Source organism: Gymnoscopelus braueri (genome assembly GCF_963280865.1).
Source record: "Gymnoscopelus braueri genome assembly, chromosome: 5".
Taxonomy (NCBI): domain Eukaryota; kingdom Metazoa; phylum Chordata; class Actinopteri; order Myctophiformes; family Myctophidae; genus Gymnoscopelus; species Gymnoscopelus braueri.
In genome coordinates, this window is record NC_137606.1 from 28,558,737 (window position 1) to 28,574,946 (window position 16,210).

General features: G+C 42.8%; 1 protein-coding gene across 1 annotated transcript in view; it reads right to left on the minus strand.

Annotated features, from left to right (window-relative positions):
- dph1 (diphthamide biosynthesis 1) overlaps positions 1-16,210 on the minus strand; it is a 78,481-nt gene that overhangs the window by 16,288 nt on the left and 45,983 nt on the right. The window contains exons 5-9 of the mRNA XM_080429631.1: positions 15,249-15,403; positions 13,825-13,946; positions 11,011-11,079; positions 10,152-10,308; positions 4,221-4,321 (exon numbers count right to left, since the gene is read on the minus strand). Of these exons, the coding sequence (XP_080285757.1) occupies positions 4,221-4,321; positions 10,152-10,308; positions 11,011-11,079; positions 13,825-13,946; positions 15,249-15,403 (604 nt within the window). The remainder of the gene's footprint in view (positions 1-4,220; positions 4,322-10,151; positions 10,309-11,010; positions 11,080-13,824; positions 13,947-15,248; positions 15,404-16,210) is intronic.

Genomic DNA, 16,210 nt, shown 5'->3' on the forward strand with positions numbered 1-16,210 from the left:
AACGTTTTTGCTTGCACATTGGCACACCTAAATCGAACATACTGTATAGACCAATTATTTGTTTACTAACATTGAGACTGGACGCACAGGTGATTGTTTCACGCAAATCAATTCCCAACATGTTGTTTTGGGGTGCGCTGGTTGCAGCACACAACCCCCTCTTGTGTGTTGGCTAGTGAGGCGCGTCTTAGCGAGACCTGACAGAATGGGTTTCATTGCGCGCATACTGGTTGCGCGCATACTGGTTCTTATCAGTGTGACGTCGTCTGTTAAGGGGTCTATATTATAAGTTCCACCTTATGCCTTCACCAAAAAAGTATTTATGCTGCTGGCTTAGCGGTATGCTTGATCTGCGGTGAGAAATGAGCAAACAACAAAAAAACATTTAACCTGGGATCCAGACTGCTTCGCTACGTTCGGCGGATTTTGTTTCTGACTCGCTATACGGTCTGGAAAGCCTCCCATCTCCGTGCACAAACGAGTGAAAAACACTCGCGGCTTCTGATTGGTCTGTGGGGGGGCGGCGGGACCAGTGTTGTCCAATGTAAAACTCAAGTCACTTCCTGACTTGCCTACGTCATTAAAATACGACTCAAATAGGAGGCTGGGCAGACTGATAAGCGAAGTGAGAAAAAAAATGTAATCACATCTCCAAACACCACTAGTGCTGCTCGTTTTGTGGAAACTCCAGGAGATAGTAAGGTGTGGAAAGCTGTACATGGACTGGGAATACATGTACATACAAAACGAATTATTAAATTACTACATATTAATGAATGCTCAAGTAGAGTAGTAGTAATGTTGATACAGTATGTAAAATTTTGACTTAACTCATTCAGTGCCTGACTTATTTCTGGCAGTTCAGAGTGCTAGAGCCAAAATTCATTGTAAAAAAAAAGTGCTTAGGAGCCGAGATACAGCCTTTTTCAGTAAGAAGTAAAACATGAAGTAAATGGAGCAGAACATTTTCAAATCATCATATCTTGGGTTATTTTATTTATTTACTTAGACGTCCAGTGGCACAGGGCTTATGATACAACGGACGTCTTAGACGTCCAGTGGCACTGAATGAGTTAATAGGCTGTACTTCACTTCACAAGGCTCAACTTTGTTAAATATTTTATTTATTTATTTCTCTTGATAGTAACGGTTGCCTACCTGAGTTATACCAAAAGAAAAGGAAAAACGGGTGAAGACAATGTTTTTATTTTTCACCAATGCTATGTCTCCTGTATTCTGATGCCCAAAAATGTTTTAAACTGAAAATTATTATTATTTTCTTCTCGCTTGATTAAGCAATTTCTGTACAAGTAACAAACAAGCTATGGAGTACCTTTATGCATCAGACTCGGATGAAGATGCAGTAACTTTTAAAGTGTTGACTTTGGTACCAAAAAAAAATAAGTTTGTTAGTCTTTTGTAATGGATTTTCCTACATCTGAGACGCACCAGATACTTTTTCCTCCCTGGCTGATGCTCTGTGATCTAGTAAATACATATAATAATACAGTATGTAATTATAATACATACATCTGAAGGGAGCCCCGCAAAAAACATTACATTTTCTACACTACCATGATCACTTTACTTTAACTCATTCACTGCCAGGCTTATTTCAGCTTGTTGATCCATATGCCAAAGGCATTATGGATCAAACGGAGAAAAAAAATTATCCGTTTATATTTTAACATTGAAGTGGATGGAGAATTAACTTTTTGAAAATCGTTTTCTCCTAGTTCCTTTGAGATTAAAAAGAAAAAAAAATAACCAAAAAAAAAAAAAAAAAATTAAAATTTTATTTTGAAAATATTTTATTTTTTTAGGAGACGTCAAAAGACGTCATTGGCACTAATGGCGCACTGAAAACGGCCGTCAAAAGACGTCATTGGCACTATATGAGTTAATAACTCACCAAAACAGCCCCCTCAAGTAACACTGCTTTAATCTAGCCCACTCTCCAAATCTGACAGACCTTCTGTCTGTCCTTCTCTCACCCACTGGTTCACTCACACATCGCACCACGCACTACCCCCACAGGGAGGGAGTGCAAGGACTTCATGTGCCTGTGCGTGTGTGTGAGAGAGAGAGAGAAAGTATACTTATGACAGCAAAATGTCCCTACAAGTATAGTAGAATTTGAGAAAGACATTGGGCCTCATTCACGAAACGTGCTTACGATCATAAATGGTTTCCATGGCCTGGGCCGTAGCGTGACGGTCCAGGCACCCTAGGCTGCAATGCCAGCCTGACAAGCGTGTCGCGGGTTCGACTCCCGATCCCGACGACCTTTTCTGCGTGTCACCCCCCCCCCCATCTCTCTCCCCATTTCCTGTCAGCCTACTTTCCCTATCCCTCTCTAAATAAAGGCATAAAAACCCCAAAACATCTTTAAAAATAAAAAATAAAAAAAGATTCCATGAGCATAGTCTGATTCACCATTCTCCGTCTTAGCTGAATTCATTCGTTAGGTACAGTACACACACACACACACACACACACACACACTCACATATCTGCTCTGAGACTTTCATATGTGCCAGAAAACATGCATCATGACAGCACTTATAATGCCTTATTCTTCATGCAAAATCAATTACAATATTGCCAAACCTCAAACAAAATGTTTGTGCCCAACATTTGTCATAACATATGAAAGGATCTATTGTTTGTTTTTCAAGTAAGGATTAACTGGGCTCATATACATTAGACCGGTGCCCATTGGGCGCCGGCCTACTTGGGAACGATGCAAGTTGGAAATGCATGCCCCAACCCGGTTATGCAATACCCATTGTACCGTTTGTCTGTGTCCCTTTATTGCCCATATATGGAGATCTCTCTGTCTGTCCATGTCCCTGTTTGCCTTTCTTCTGGCTGGCAGTCAGATACCTCGGATTGACTGAAGTATGAGGCTTCTGCAACGGACATTCACTTTAGAAACATTGGAAGTTTGCTTAAGATGCTAATAAAAGCTTCTGGCTAGAAAACAGCATTGGCTTGGCAAACAGTGTTTCAGCTTCCACAACTATAAACGTATGGGTAAAGTGAAGATCTACATGCCTCTCTGAGATAATGGAACTCAGTGTGTGATTGATTTGTGAGTAATGTAGAGGTAAAATCCATGGATTGAACGAGCTCATGTTCAGTAAATGTATCTTTTGGATAATAAAGAAAATAAAGAAAGGTCCATTATTATTGTATTTTGTAAAATAGTCCTATTGGGAGTAAAGTAATGACCAGTAAACATCCCTTCGCCACGCAACATCAGTGAAATCCAGTTTGTCATAAGCACCTTACAGTATTAGTATTGAATATTAGTATTGATTAGGCAAAGTTTTTTATTCCTGCTACTGTGGCAAGAATTATAGAATCTCATGAGACATGAATGCCAATTTTATTTATGAAGCTATTCTTTGGCAGCTCCCAGTTCTAAATGGTGTACTCGCTGACTCTCCAATTAAATGTGCAATGTTGCACAAAGAATTAGTTCCATGTGTTGTTGATTGCAGTGTTAAAGTTGTTGATCAAGATAGATACTCTGGTTTAGGTGTGGGCTGGATTAAAACACCAGGAGTAGGACATTTAGGACACTACGTCCTGAATGTGTGGGCATACTAAGTTGGGAGAAAAATGGGAGAATAATGATAGCTTGATGGACATGTGACAGACACAACAGAAGCTGCTTAACCATGCTGATTTGTGCATATACATATTTGGGCATGTTTGCATGCCCATATTTGCCGGTATTTCTGCGCTGACAATGTGTCACGATTGTCTAGTTCATATATAGGCATATCTGCGTGCCAGCCACAGAAAGACACCAACTGCCTGCCACAACTTGATCTTTATACAATAGTAGATGACCTTGACATTTAACCTTGAGTGCACATTGCTGAAACGGAAATCTGATTAATAATACAAAATCAATTCAAATCAGACCCAACATGAGGCAGTAAAGTGATGACAAGAAAATGTTAACAGACAGACAAAGAGCAGACATATTACCATTAATGACCCAACGCTGACAGGAGTTTAAAAATGTAATACGGTCCAATGTGGGGGACTACAACACTGACCAGTGCATTTTGTGTGTGTGTGTGTGTGTGTGTGTGTGTGTGTGTGTGTGTGTGTGTGTGTGTGTGTGTGTGTGTGTGTGTGTGTGTGTGTGTGTGTGTGTGTGTGTGTGTGTGTGTGTGTGTGTGTGTGTGTGTCTTTATACTTACGCATCCACATCGGTCATCAAGTCCAGCTTGCTGGGGAAGATTTCAGACAGCAGCACTCGCGTGAAGGACCTGCCTGATGACTCAAGCTTGGACTCTAAGTGCTGATAAGAGAAAACAAATAATGAACAAGTGAGACCAAGGGGCCAGCAGGGAGTCCATTCCCCCAGGCCTCAAACATTATTCTGCTTGGACGTGGAAGTGAAGGTGAAACTCAACAAACCTGTGTCGTATATCGCACATTTGCACACATACATATACAGTACATACATGTGTACACTTACACAAGCTTTCCAGTAGGGGGTCCTTAATTAGGTCATTCAATGCTCTCTGCTCTAGCATGGTTTAGTTAACAATCTCATTAACATGGCTAATTCCAGTAGCTTCCAAGAGACAGGGAATTTGCAAAAGGGGATAAGAATTGCTAGTCCATCACCCGTGCCTAATAAGGTCAATAGATCCAATCGCTGAGCCAATTCAAGGCTCAATTATGCTCCATGTTTTGCTGGCTCCGTCTTTGAGGTTGCGGGGAAGGTATGACTGAGGTGATACCTGGGATACAAGAGGAAACCACTGAGTCAGGGTATGTACTGTAGGTAGGTAGGTAGATAGGTATGTACTGTAGGTAGGTAGGTAGGTACTGTATGTAGGTAGGTAGGTAGGTAGGTAGGTACTGTAGGTAGGTAGGTAGGTAGGTAGGTAGGTACTGTATGTAGGTAGGTAGGTAGGTAGGTAGGTAGGTAGGTACTGTATGTAGATAGGTACTGTATGTAGGTAGGTAGGTAGACCTTTACTGATCTCCTTAGGGAAATTCAATAGCCTGAAATCAGACTGAAGTGTGTGGGTAGAGTCCATGGTCTGGACCCAGGCAAGATGAAAAACAGTATACAGTAGGTAGGGTACAGGTAAGAGTAGAGAGAGAGATAAGACTAAGAATACATTAAAAAATTTAAAAAAAATAGACTTAAGAGTTAATGACCCTAGCCATCTGCACTTGGTCTGATGGAAAGGGGGCAGAACAGTACATGATCACACACATCCACCCCTCTGGACTTCAACTTAAAACGCTCTATACTAGCGATACTGGGACTATCCTCGAAAGGCTCCTTTGGTGAGATAAAGGCGAGAGCCTTTGCTGATAGCCAGTGTACTCAGGGACATCAGGAGGACATTTCTACAACCATGCTCTTTGACAGAGATAGCGCTGTCCCCTCTGCTGGAGAGGTTATCTGTAAAACTCCACTCCTTAATCTGACCACGTCACCATGGGAAATCTGGTGGTACAATACGCTCAAACCTACCTCCTCCAACCCCTTCCCTCGAAATCGATTGGAATATTTTGGGTATTCCATCTCTGGATGATATTTTAACTTCCAGAACTAACTTCACATTCAAGTGTGTGTGTGTGTGTGTGTGTGTGTGTGTGTGTGTGTGTGTGTGTGTGTGTGTGTGTGTGTGTGTGTGTGTGTGTGTTATTTAATCTTTCAGGAAACCACAAGGGGTGGTAAACAAATTTTTCCCATAGAAAGGAGGTGGCATTCACTGCCAACATTTTTTATTTTTTCCCTTTTTCTCCTTCGTGCATTATAGTGTTTTATATTTGTTGATGACATGTATTTTTGTGTTATCTTTATGCTATGTTGATGAATTGAATACATAGACCACAATGGAAACAAGTCCCCTGGACTTTTTTGTGTTATCCTTTAAGCCTAAATGTCTGTTTGCATTTCTGTCAATAAAGTATTCAATCAATCAATAAAAAGAATTGCACGAGCATATATGTGTGTGTGTGTGTGTGTGTGTGTGTGTGTGTGTGTGTGTGTGTGTGTGTGTGTGTGTGTGTGTGTGTGTGTGTGTGAGAGAGAGAGAGAGAGAGAGAGACTGTGTGCATCTGTGTTTAACAGAAGGAGCACTGCCACAGTACAGGTTTGGAGATGGATACTGACAGCACCAAACCTGGTTATATTGTCTCTAAAGCTCACTCTTCTGTCAGGGCACGCTGAGGTGCCGCACAGATGTTGGTGAGTACCCCCTCCCCCAAGTAATTAAACAAAGGATGAGGCCAGCATGAGAAGAAGCTCCCAACTAAACTCAAAATGGAAAAAGGGCATGAGAGGAAAACACAAAGAGGGCAGATCAAATGGAGGAGAGAGAACAAAGAGAGGGCTAGAGGGGAGAGCATGTACTGTAGGAGCACAGCTGCAGGACAGGGCTCAGGTGGCTAACTAGAAAAATGATTCTTAGCCAATCGATCGAGACAGATGTGTGCATGGTGTGTGTACTAGCCCCTAGTTATGCAAAGTCTTGCAGTATGTGAGCACTGGACCACGCATGCATGCAGGAATACGTACGCATACACACTAGGGGTTATTTAAAGCATAAAAACACTGTTTTACCAAGTAACTGTTTAGCTGCAAGAAAAACTGCTTTCCCAGTATACTTTCAAAGAAAGGCAGGTTGGAATGAGTGAAGTTTGCTGAATACTGTATATGGGTGGAGGCCGGGCCATTTCACAATATGTATGCCAAACGACAACCATACTATTTAATTTATGTTTCCCTGTATCTATTTTAAAACTGTCAACAAATTAATCAATCATGATAGCCACATATTTTATCGCACACACACACACACACACACACACACACACACACACACACACACACACACACACACACATCTATACAGTAAATTCTCTCACAACCCACATCAAAAGGTAGACAGCTAGATCAAAGGTACAACGTTCTATCAATTTCTTGGCCTCAAGATTCAAATAGTGCAATCACAAGGTCACACAGCCGGGTAGATTGCTTGTCATATAAAAAGAACATTTCACCATACCCATACAGCTTGTCAGTGAAGCTGACAGGGAGAGACAAATATTACAAATGATTGCATAAGTGGCCTGAGGACATGTAGATGGTTTGAATGTGGATAGGCTTGTTGTCTGGTTTCCAGACATGCGTTTCATGCACATGTAAGCAAAAATAATAGTGAGTCATAATAGTGTGATCCATGGGTTATTTCTGTCTATTCTAAACGTGATCACTTCAATAAACAAAGACAGAAAATTAGGCTACTGTGTTCATTGTCACCGTGCAGTTGCATAGCCTACATTTACAATTTGTTTTGTTAGTGTCTGCCAATATTCAATTAGAATATTCTTCTACACTGTGGCAATGTAGGGGCTGAGCAATCTAGAAGAGGGTCTCTGTGTGTCTATAGCCCCGTTTTCACATAACCAAAGTGCTGGAAGTATAGAGGAAATTCTGAAATTAATGTGAAAACGGCCACTGAACTTGTGTGACAGACCGTCAGTCTGTCACTTTGGATAGAGCCAGCTGCCAGGCAGCATGCTTAGATTAATGTGGTGCTAATCTCTCAAGAACAGATTCTGCTCTGCGTTGGAATCTGTCGTGAAGGTTCGTCATAACGTGTACACACTGGGCTACAAGTGGGCGTGCCTTCAGATCAGGAAGCAGGCCGCGCTTTACCCAATCAAAAGTAGTGGGCGGGATTTACGTGTCCGCCGATCATTCCCCACTCGAAACCAACCGAAACTCATTTAACAATAGCGTCCGCGGAACAGACAAAACCACGAAAAGATATTCACATTTTAACTTGCTCTTTTATCATATAAACAAGTGGGCTTATAAACAAAACGATCCATGTTCTCTGGGAGAAGTGGTGTTAGTGTTCCGTGTAGACATATTGTTAGTGGGAATGAAAACATAGTCGCACCACCGGAAGTGAAAGGCTGAAGGCAGACCAAAACCCCGGTTTCCTTGCGCACGGGTGCTACGTCGTCATTGTCCCAGAGCCAAGTGAGATAGTACAAACAGCAGAGGGCGCTGTTTTTCCTTCTCATTTGGTTCTGGGTTCCCAGATTGATGTGGTGCTTAATAGCGAGAGGAGAGAGAGTGTGTGAAAAACTGCTTCAGAGCAATGTTGACAATGCTCTGAGAAAGGTGAAACTCACATTATGTGTTGCATGAAGAATATGGCTTGTAACTTGTCCTAAGAAGTAAGTTAAAGCTCTGTTTCGGGGTGCGGGGGTGAGAGAGAGAAAAGAGAAAGGCAGGCACACTGAATGAAATGAAGGAATGTGTGTTGCGTTGTGACCAGGGTTGCCATGTCTGCTTATTATAAGCGTCTTTGGGCTTGTTTTTCTGTAAAGTTGCTTGTAAATATTGGTAGTTCGGGTTACTTTTTATTTGTTGTGAGCTTGTAGATCAGCTATTTTCAAATAGCCGATAGGCTATTTGAAAATAGCCGATGCATATAGGTTTAAAGTGCTCATGTGGCCTATAATAATAATTTATTTTGGGCTTGTTTTCATAGACCTGGTTCCTTATTTCTCTCGCAAAAACTGGCTCTTGTATGATGAATTAATGTGGCCGTTAATGTTCAATGGATTAAAGTTACAATCTTGCGCGCTTACAGTCACCTCTCGCGCGAGTATAAAGTCCTACACTGTTAGAACATAAACAAATGAAAAGGGTGGCTTATCACGTAATACCAGAACTTTTGCTGCCAAGGAGGGCATGTGAAAACGGCCTCTCCCATTGCCACTCCAGCAAGTTATGCTAATCATTTTGCTGGAAGAATTCTGGCACTGTAGCGAAAACGTGGCTAATGTGTCTGCCCGTGGCTAATCTTGCAAACCAATGGACAGATCAGAGCTAAATGTGCACACTGCCTTCAGAAGGCCAAGGAAGTAATTCCATTCAAATTATTTTTCACGTTTTATGCACAACTTTCATTTTACTAGGGGCCCTCACACCTACGTTATGCCGATCTGACCAATATGTCTGAGTCATAGTGTCGGGGGTTTTGTCAGAGAACCCGTTGTACCCGTCTGTCTGTGTCCCTTTTGTGCCCATACATGGAGATCTCTGTATCTGTCTGTCTACATGTGTCCCTTTTATGCCCATCTATGGAGATCCCTGATGTCATTAGCATATGCCCATACCCTGTATATTGGCATGCCCATATATGGGCCTATTGGGTGGATCAGAGGTTCTGGAGAACTGGATAACCATATATGGCCATATATTATGGACATACTGTACCGGTCGGATCGACGGTTCTGGACAACTGCATATCCGAACAACTCGGCGGCGGGCAGCGCACTCCCTTGTGTCCTTGCCAATGTGCACACAGAGTTTGACGTTGGTCGGTCCCATATATGTACATGACCATGACCATATTATGTGCAATAGCTCCATGTATGCCTATATATGGGCATATCAGCTTTGTTTATGGTTATGTCTGAGTCATAGTGACATGCCTATATATGGGTGTATGGGGTTTGTTTAAGGTTATGTCTGGGTCAGAGTGACGTGGGCGTGGTCCTGCCTATATGGGAGTATGGGGTTTGTTTATGGCTATGTCTGAGTCAGAGTGACTTGGGCGTGGTCCTGCCTATATATGGGCGTATGGGGTTTGTTTATTGTTATGTCTGAGTCAGAGTGACGTCAGAGGTCCGCTGGCCAGCCGGCCGGGCCTCCCTTAAGCCAATATTAATATAGGATATTGTAAGTCAACTAAGGTCGGATTGGGCTGAAACTTTGCCCAAATATGGAGATGACGGACGTCATAGACTTTCTACGTGAAGTTCAGATCCACATGATGGAGGTCACACCGTAATTAGATCAGATCATTTAATCTCTCCTCACAATTTTCTTGTAACCTATGACTGTAAAGGTAATACCGATTAAGTAATGCTTAGGCAATCTTCCTTATAAAAACAAAATTCACTTTGTAGTTATAGCAGAGACTGACACATACTGTATGGGAGCACAAAGGCAATGAAAGTAGTGGGGGCACGTGTGCATGCACAACTGATCAGGTATGCGTGAAGTCATATTTTGCCTAGTCAGGCCTGTGACCTAAAATGAGTTTGATACCCCTTAGAGTACGATAGGCTCTTACCTCCAAGACTTTGGGGCTGCCCTGCCGGCCCAGCGTACCCATGATGAGGCCCCATTTCTGGGCTGAGCGTGCCTTGTCGATAGCCTGGAACCTCAAGGCCCGCATGGCCTCGTGATCATAATACTCCCTGGTGAACACCTTACTGTATGGGTCATATCTACGCACGCACACACACACACACACACACACACACACACACACACACACACAGATGTAATGTGCATAGTCAAAGATGTGAAAACAGTATTATTCACATTAGAATGCATTGTTAACAAAGATACCTTTATCTATCAATCTTGAGGACAGAATCACAAGAAAGGATGAGAAAATCCAATCATGAAAGTCCATCAAGTATGACAGCAGCTACTGTATCTCAGAGAAAATAGATGTATCTTTGACCATCTAATCTTATTTTCTTCACTACAAGAGGCTCACTTGAGATTAGCATCTTGTTTATGAGGGGCCTGTGATGATATGCATGGCAGTGTGCAGGTCTATTAAAAAAATTATAATAATCCTTTTGGGTACCAAAAAGTCTAAAGAAAAACTAATCCTCAACAAAAGAAAACTGTGCATTCATATATACTTCTAGAGACTTTTTCCTCAATAACTGTATTGACTTAAGTTTCCAATTCTGTGTGTAATTCTCATGAAATGCTAATTACATTATGTCTTGTCTGTCATTTCCTAATTCCGTGAGTCTGGAATGATCAAATTCAATTCTCACACTGCTGATAACTGTTAACTTGCACAGCTACTGACCCAAGACCACTGTAAAAAACTAAACACAAGAGATAATGTATTACATTTTAGAGCACAGAGACTGTTTCTCAACAGTGATCATTGTTGTTACATTTACCTGTAAGCAGGTATATCTGGGTTGGCAATCATGATTGACTCTAGGTGAAACCGTCCATCTCCCAGGTAACTGTAGAGAAACACAAATGAAATGCAAACGCCCACAGACGAATGAAGATAAGCAAGAGAAAAAAGTATGTGAGAGGGAGAGCAGCAACTTCCTCCAGGCAAACATACTTGCCGTGTAACCACAATAGCCATCAGTCTATATCCTCCTACACATCCTCCCTTCCCTTTTATCTCCATCCCTCTCCCTCTCTTAGCAGAAGAATAAAGGGGGGCCAGGTACAGGGTACTAAGGCAGAGGTTGAGACTCTGACCACTTTCTACTGTCCAGGAACATAACCCTAACGATCGCAGCATGCTGTTTACACAGGAGCCAAGCCCTTACAATTAACCCCAGGGGCTGGTACTTGGACCGCACTGGGGCTGGTGCGGGGGGGAAGAGTACACTAAACCGCAAGCATAGGGAGGCAAGTAATATAGGTCTGATTACACACAAAACAAAATGCATAGCCCTCCCAGGTATTGGCTGGGGAACATCTTGCTATTGGCTGTGTCAGAGCCAAAAGGGAGAGGACAGACAATTACACCCACTAATTGGCCAGTATTTAGCCAAGCCACTGAAGCAGGCTGTAGGTGGGATTTCATATGAGCTCCCAAGGAGACTCAGCTCACCTAAGTCACCCCTTTCAAGGGTGTTTGTGCAAGCATGCATGCATAACACTCTAGGTGTGTGTGTGTGTGTGTGTGGGGGTGTGGGCGTTTGTGTGGGTGTGTGTGTCTGTGCGTGCGTGCGTGCGTATGTTTGTATGCACGTCTGTGCAGTGCAGGATAATAACATTGAGCAGCGGTGCAAATTAAAGCTGAGCGAAGCCCCCTTTGTGCTGTCCCACTTTGCTTTGCAACATCCAAGGCCCTCACATAATCACATTCCCTACAATAATCCTTATGCTCGTCAGCTTCATCCTTCCTCTAGTGTACTGCAGCTTCTACAGGATGGTGCTCTCCCATCACAGTCTTTCGTATTTCATCCATATTCTATTATCCTTAGTAAAAGTGTTGAGTGCTTTAGCTATAATGGCAAACGCTATATGGGTCTGCGACTCTGCGTTATGCAACGCCCCAACCTTGTATTCTTCTCTTTATTGTTGCGGTACCAGAGAGGTTTCGTAGGAGCTGCAGTGGGTAGAAAAGAGTAGACCGAGCTTTTCTTAAAGCTGCTTTCACTTTGAGCCTTTTAGAGACACTTCTCTTCATTATACTAATGAGATAGATCAGCCCATTTCACAAAATATCAGAACATTAGAGGGGGCTCAAAGGCTAATATACCATTCCTCACCCCCCATAATGTCTTTGCTGCTCAAAGCCACCGCGAGTGAGTCATTATGACTTGTGCATATTACATTTTTGCAGCGTGGTGTTACCCTTAATTTAAGTTATGTAAGACAGCCCACTGTTAAATAAGAATTTAAAGTGCTATTAAAGACAGAGGGATATCTCGCAATAAAAGCTTTAACTACTGCAAGATAGAATTGAAATTTCATTCAAGTACAGTAAAACATCCCTGTATAGAACTCTTTACCACTGCTAATTTTGCACAGAAATAATGGTAAGCTCATGTCCAGGTGCTCAGGTTAATCACTTAAGCTCTATATTGTATATTCTGTTGAAGGACAAATAGCAAAAATAACTGATCTACAAGTTAGATGTCAGATCTAGCTTGTAGATCTGACATTTTCTTGATTCAAAGAAAAGGAAAAACTTTTGAAAGATTTCGAAAAATCCTCTAAAATAGGGACGCTAGGGTTAATGTGGTTAAGACTGGCTGTTTGGTAGAGGAACAGTTTTGCATTGTGTTCATACCAGGAGGCTTCACAGCAAGTTGTCCAGAAAGCGAAAAGATTGACGCTATTGCATTTCCTTGTATACTTTTTGAGCTGGCTCGTAAGGAAATACAAAACAAATTGGGGACGGGGTCTCAGGCAGAGTACTCAATTCTCTCCCCCTAATATAAACTCACACATCAGATTGGAAACACAACCCCACTGAACCTGCATTATGTACTGTATGACCGAGCTTTGTCATAGTATGTAGCCCTTCCAACCTCCCACGCTAGGGCTGGGGTACTAGGATGAGGGCAATAAGCACAGGAATAACTATACCTGGGATGTTATTTATACTCCTCTATACCCTGAAACAGAGCAGTTCCATGCTGACACTAACAGATGGAGACACTAAAGAGCAGCTCTAAATGTGTACACTTACATTTACTCAAGTCCTCTTCCCTGCCGACACAGTGAATACGCATTTGACATGAAGCTGTGCTTTCACAGATCAATATTGATGTGAAACATCACATTATGAAAATAGAATTACTGCAACATAACATGCCTACCGTGGGTGACATGATTATCGCACAATGTCATTACTGTGAATTTCATGTTGTGAGCAGGTGAATGTGTTGTGTGGATGGTTTGGAGCTGCTCAAATCAGTAGGGGCTGTCTATTTGAAAGGTGTGCACCATAAGAATGTATTTTTAGCAGTATAGTCTTCCTGAGCAGTATGTGTTTGTTTCTGGCTGGATATTATAGAGTGGAGAGACAGCCTCTGATCATGTTTGGTCCGTCACATTGAATATTTTTGGTGGCACATAGGGGACCAGGGCAGCGGGAAGGAAGGATGCATAATTACGGCACATGTCTTGTTGACTCAGACAGTGTCTATTGGTTGGGCAGCCAAGTGACGAGCTGGGGACAGGGATCAGGGTCGTGTCTGTGAGACATGGAGGAAAGAGGAAGCAACGTGTCTCACATAATGGCGTCGACATTGCGGTCCAAGCGAGGGGAGGTGCAGCCCAAGATCTCTCCTGGTGACAGAGGCCGACATTGGGGCACCAGCACTTCATACTCCGATTTCAGTGCTGTACTCACCGCCTGCATCAGGGAGAGAAATGACAGCAACAGAGAGTGACTGCAAAGGTGAGGAAGGCAGGAGTGAACATAAGATGGAGATGGGCTACACTCAGTACACTGTATGAATGGCTACAGGACAGACTGGGCTACAAGACAAAGAAACAAAGAGGGAGGGAACAATTTTCAAAGTACAAGCTATTTTATTGTAACATGCGCATATTGTACAGCTGGTAGCAACAATGCAGGCAGTAAAATTATTGTTCTCCGAGCTTCCTCAACAGTTTGAATAAAATGTACAAAGACAACAAGTTAGAACAGAAATATGAAAAAAGCAATATACACAAGACAAGCTGCAACAGAAATAGGTAGCCGATTACTCTGAAACAAAAACTGGAAATAATTCTTAAATTCAGTGCTAATGAAATAAAAAAATAATTGCGAACTGTGCCAGCAATTTATATAATAAATTATTTTAATGAGTGTCAACTGTTGCAAACACCTACACTACATCATTTTAAAACAAAGTGAGAGGAGATTGAGAGCAAAGGGCAATAATGACAGGGAGGATAGCAGTAGTAGTGTAGTTTTAGTTCCTAGCAGAAGTGGAGAGATAAATCGACCGCTTTAAAGTTCAAAGGTAATCCAGGAACATTGTGGGTGAGCCATGCTACGACCGACCTCCTGCCCATACTGAGCAACCTACACAAGCCTACACACCATGAGGCATGAGAGTGAGGGGGAGGCAGGCACAAACACTGTGTGCACAAACACTCATATATAGGCACCGATACATTACACACTTGAACACAGACACATATGCAACTAACTCTCCCATACAGAACATGACACACACGCAGGTGTAAAAATAAACTGGTTACATTAGTGAGGCTAGTGTTGTTGGTCCTACATGAGTGGATAAGGAACAGAGGGGCAGAAAGCAGGACGGATCTGTGGCGCCGGCAGGGTTACAGCGAGGGAAGCAGCCTGCATGCACCCGCCTGTATCGCTACTGCTTATGTAAAGAGCTGAGATGAGCACCACGTGAACCGAGAGGCTTCACCAGTTCACGCCTCCTTTCAAATCCAAAATAGCTGCATTTCCCGAGCCCACACTTGAACTGCACCTCAAAGAAGTGTGCGCTTGCTCATGAAGGAAGCAAAGACACCTGGGGAAGAGCATGTATGACAGAAAGAAAGTGACTATGCCTACCTTTGTATGTACGGCATATATGTGCAATGAAAATCTTTCCCTCTCTCTCTCTCACACTCACTCACTCACACACACATACACACAAACAAATAAACAACCTTCGTTCCTGTTCACCTGCAGTGCAGCCACAAACTGAATCGTGCTGACAAGCGCCAGAGAGCGTCCGGAGGGGAAGTTGAACTTGACCGTGTCCAGGAAGTGTGCATTGTCCATCTGGATATCCACAAACACGTAGAGCATCTTAATGCCTGCTGTGGCGTCTATGGGGACTGCATGGAGACAAAGACACGAGAGAGGAGACACATGAATAATTCACACTGTTATGTCAGGTAGGCCTCTGGCACATACCAAAATATATGCACTATTTATGGCACCTCCAGCCTGTCACTTACACACGTGGCATGTATTCTATGTTACATTTAGGTCCATACCAGTGCAGTAGTAAGACATGATCTGGTATGCAGTAGGCACCCATGCCGCCACCCTCATTCCATTTAAGTCTCCCCCACACATGGAAACTAATGTAAAGGCATACAATTATTTAGGGAAGGAGACGGACACATACGATTACTATTAATGTCATAAAGTTCACAGCCCATTTACTATACACTTGGGCATTGTAGATGTACAGTAGCCACAAGTGGGAGAGAATCCAAGATTGGGAAAGGGCACAGATTGGGGGTGGGGGGGTGGGCGCATTATCAGTACCGTTGATCACCATAATTATGGCTCCTCTTGTGTTACATTCAATTTACAGCTCATAAGCGAGAGACATTTTGTGCTAGGATTAAACAAATGGCCCATTATCATGTAAATGTTTTTGAACAAGCATAGCCCACTTGAACGCCCAGATCAATGGGAGAGAGAGATAACGGGAGAAAGGCATGATGACTGGGTGGGAAATGGTGTTGGAGGTTGTGTGAGTGTGTGTGTGTGTGTGTGTGTGCGCGCGTGACCGCGTGTGTTACTTTATGTGTGAGGTGGAACGGGGAAGTGAGAATGAGAGTAGCAAGGGGTGATGTAGAGGAAAGAGAGGAGCACTGGAAGATATTTCCCACTGTTGGTCCAAAAGCTCT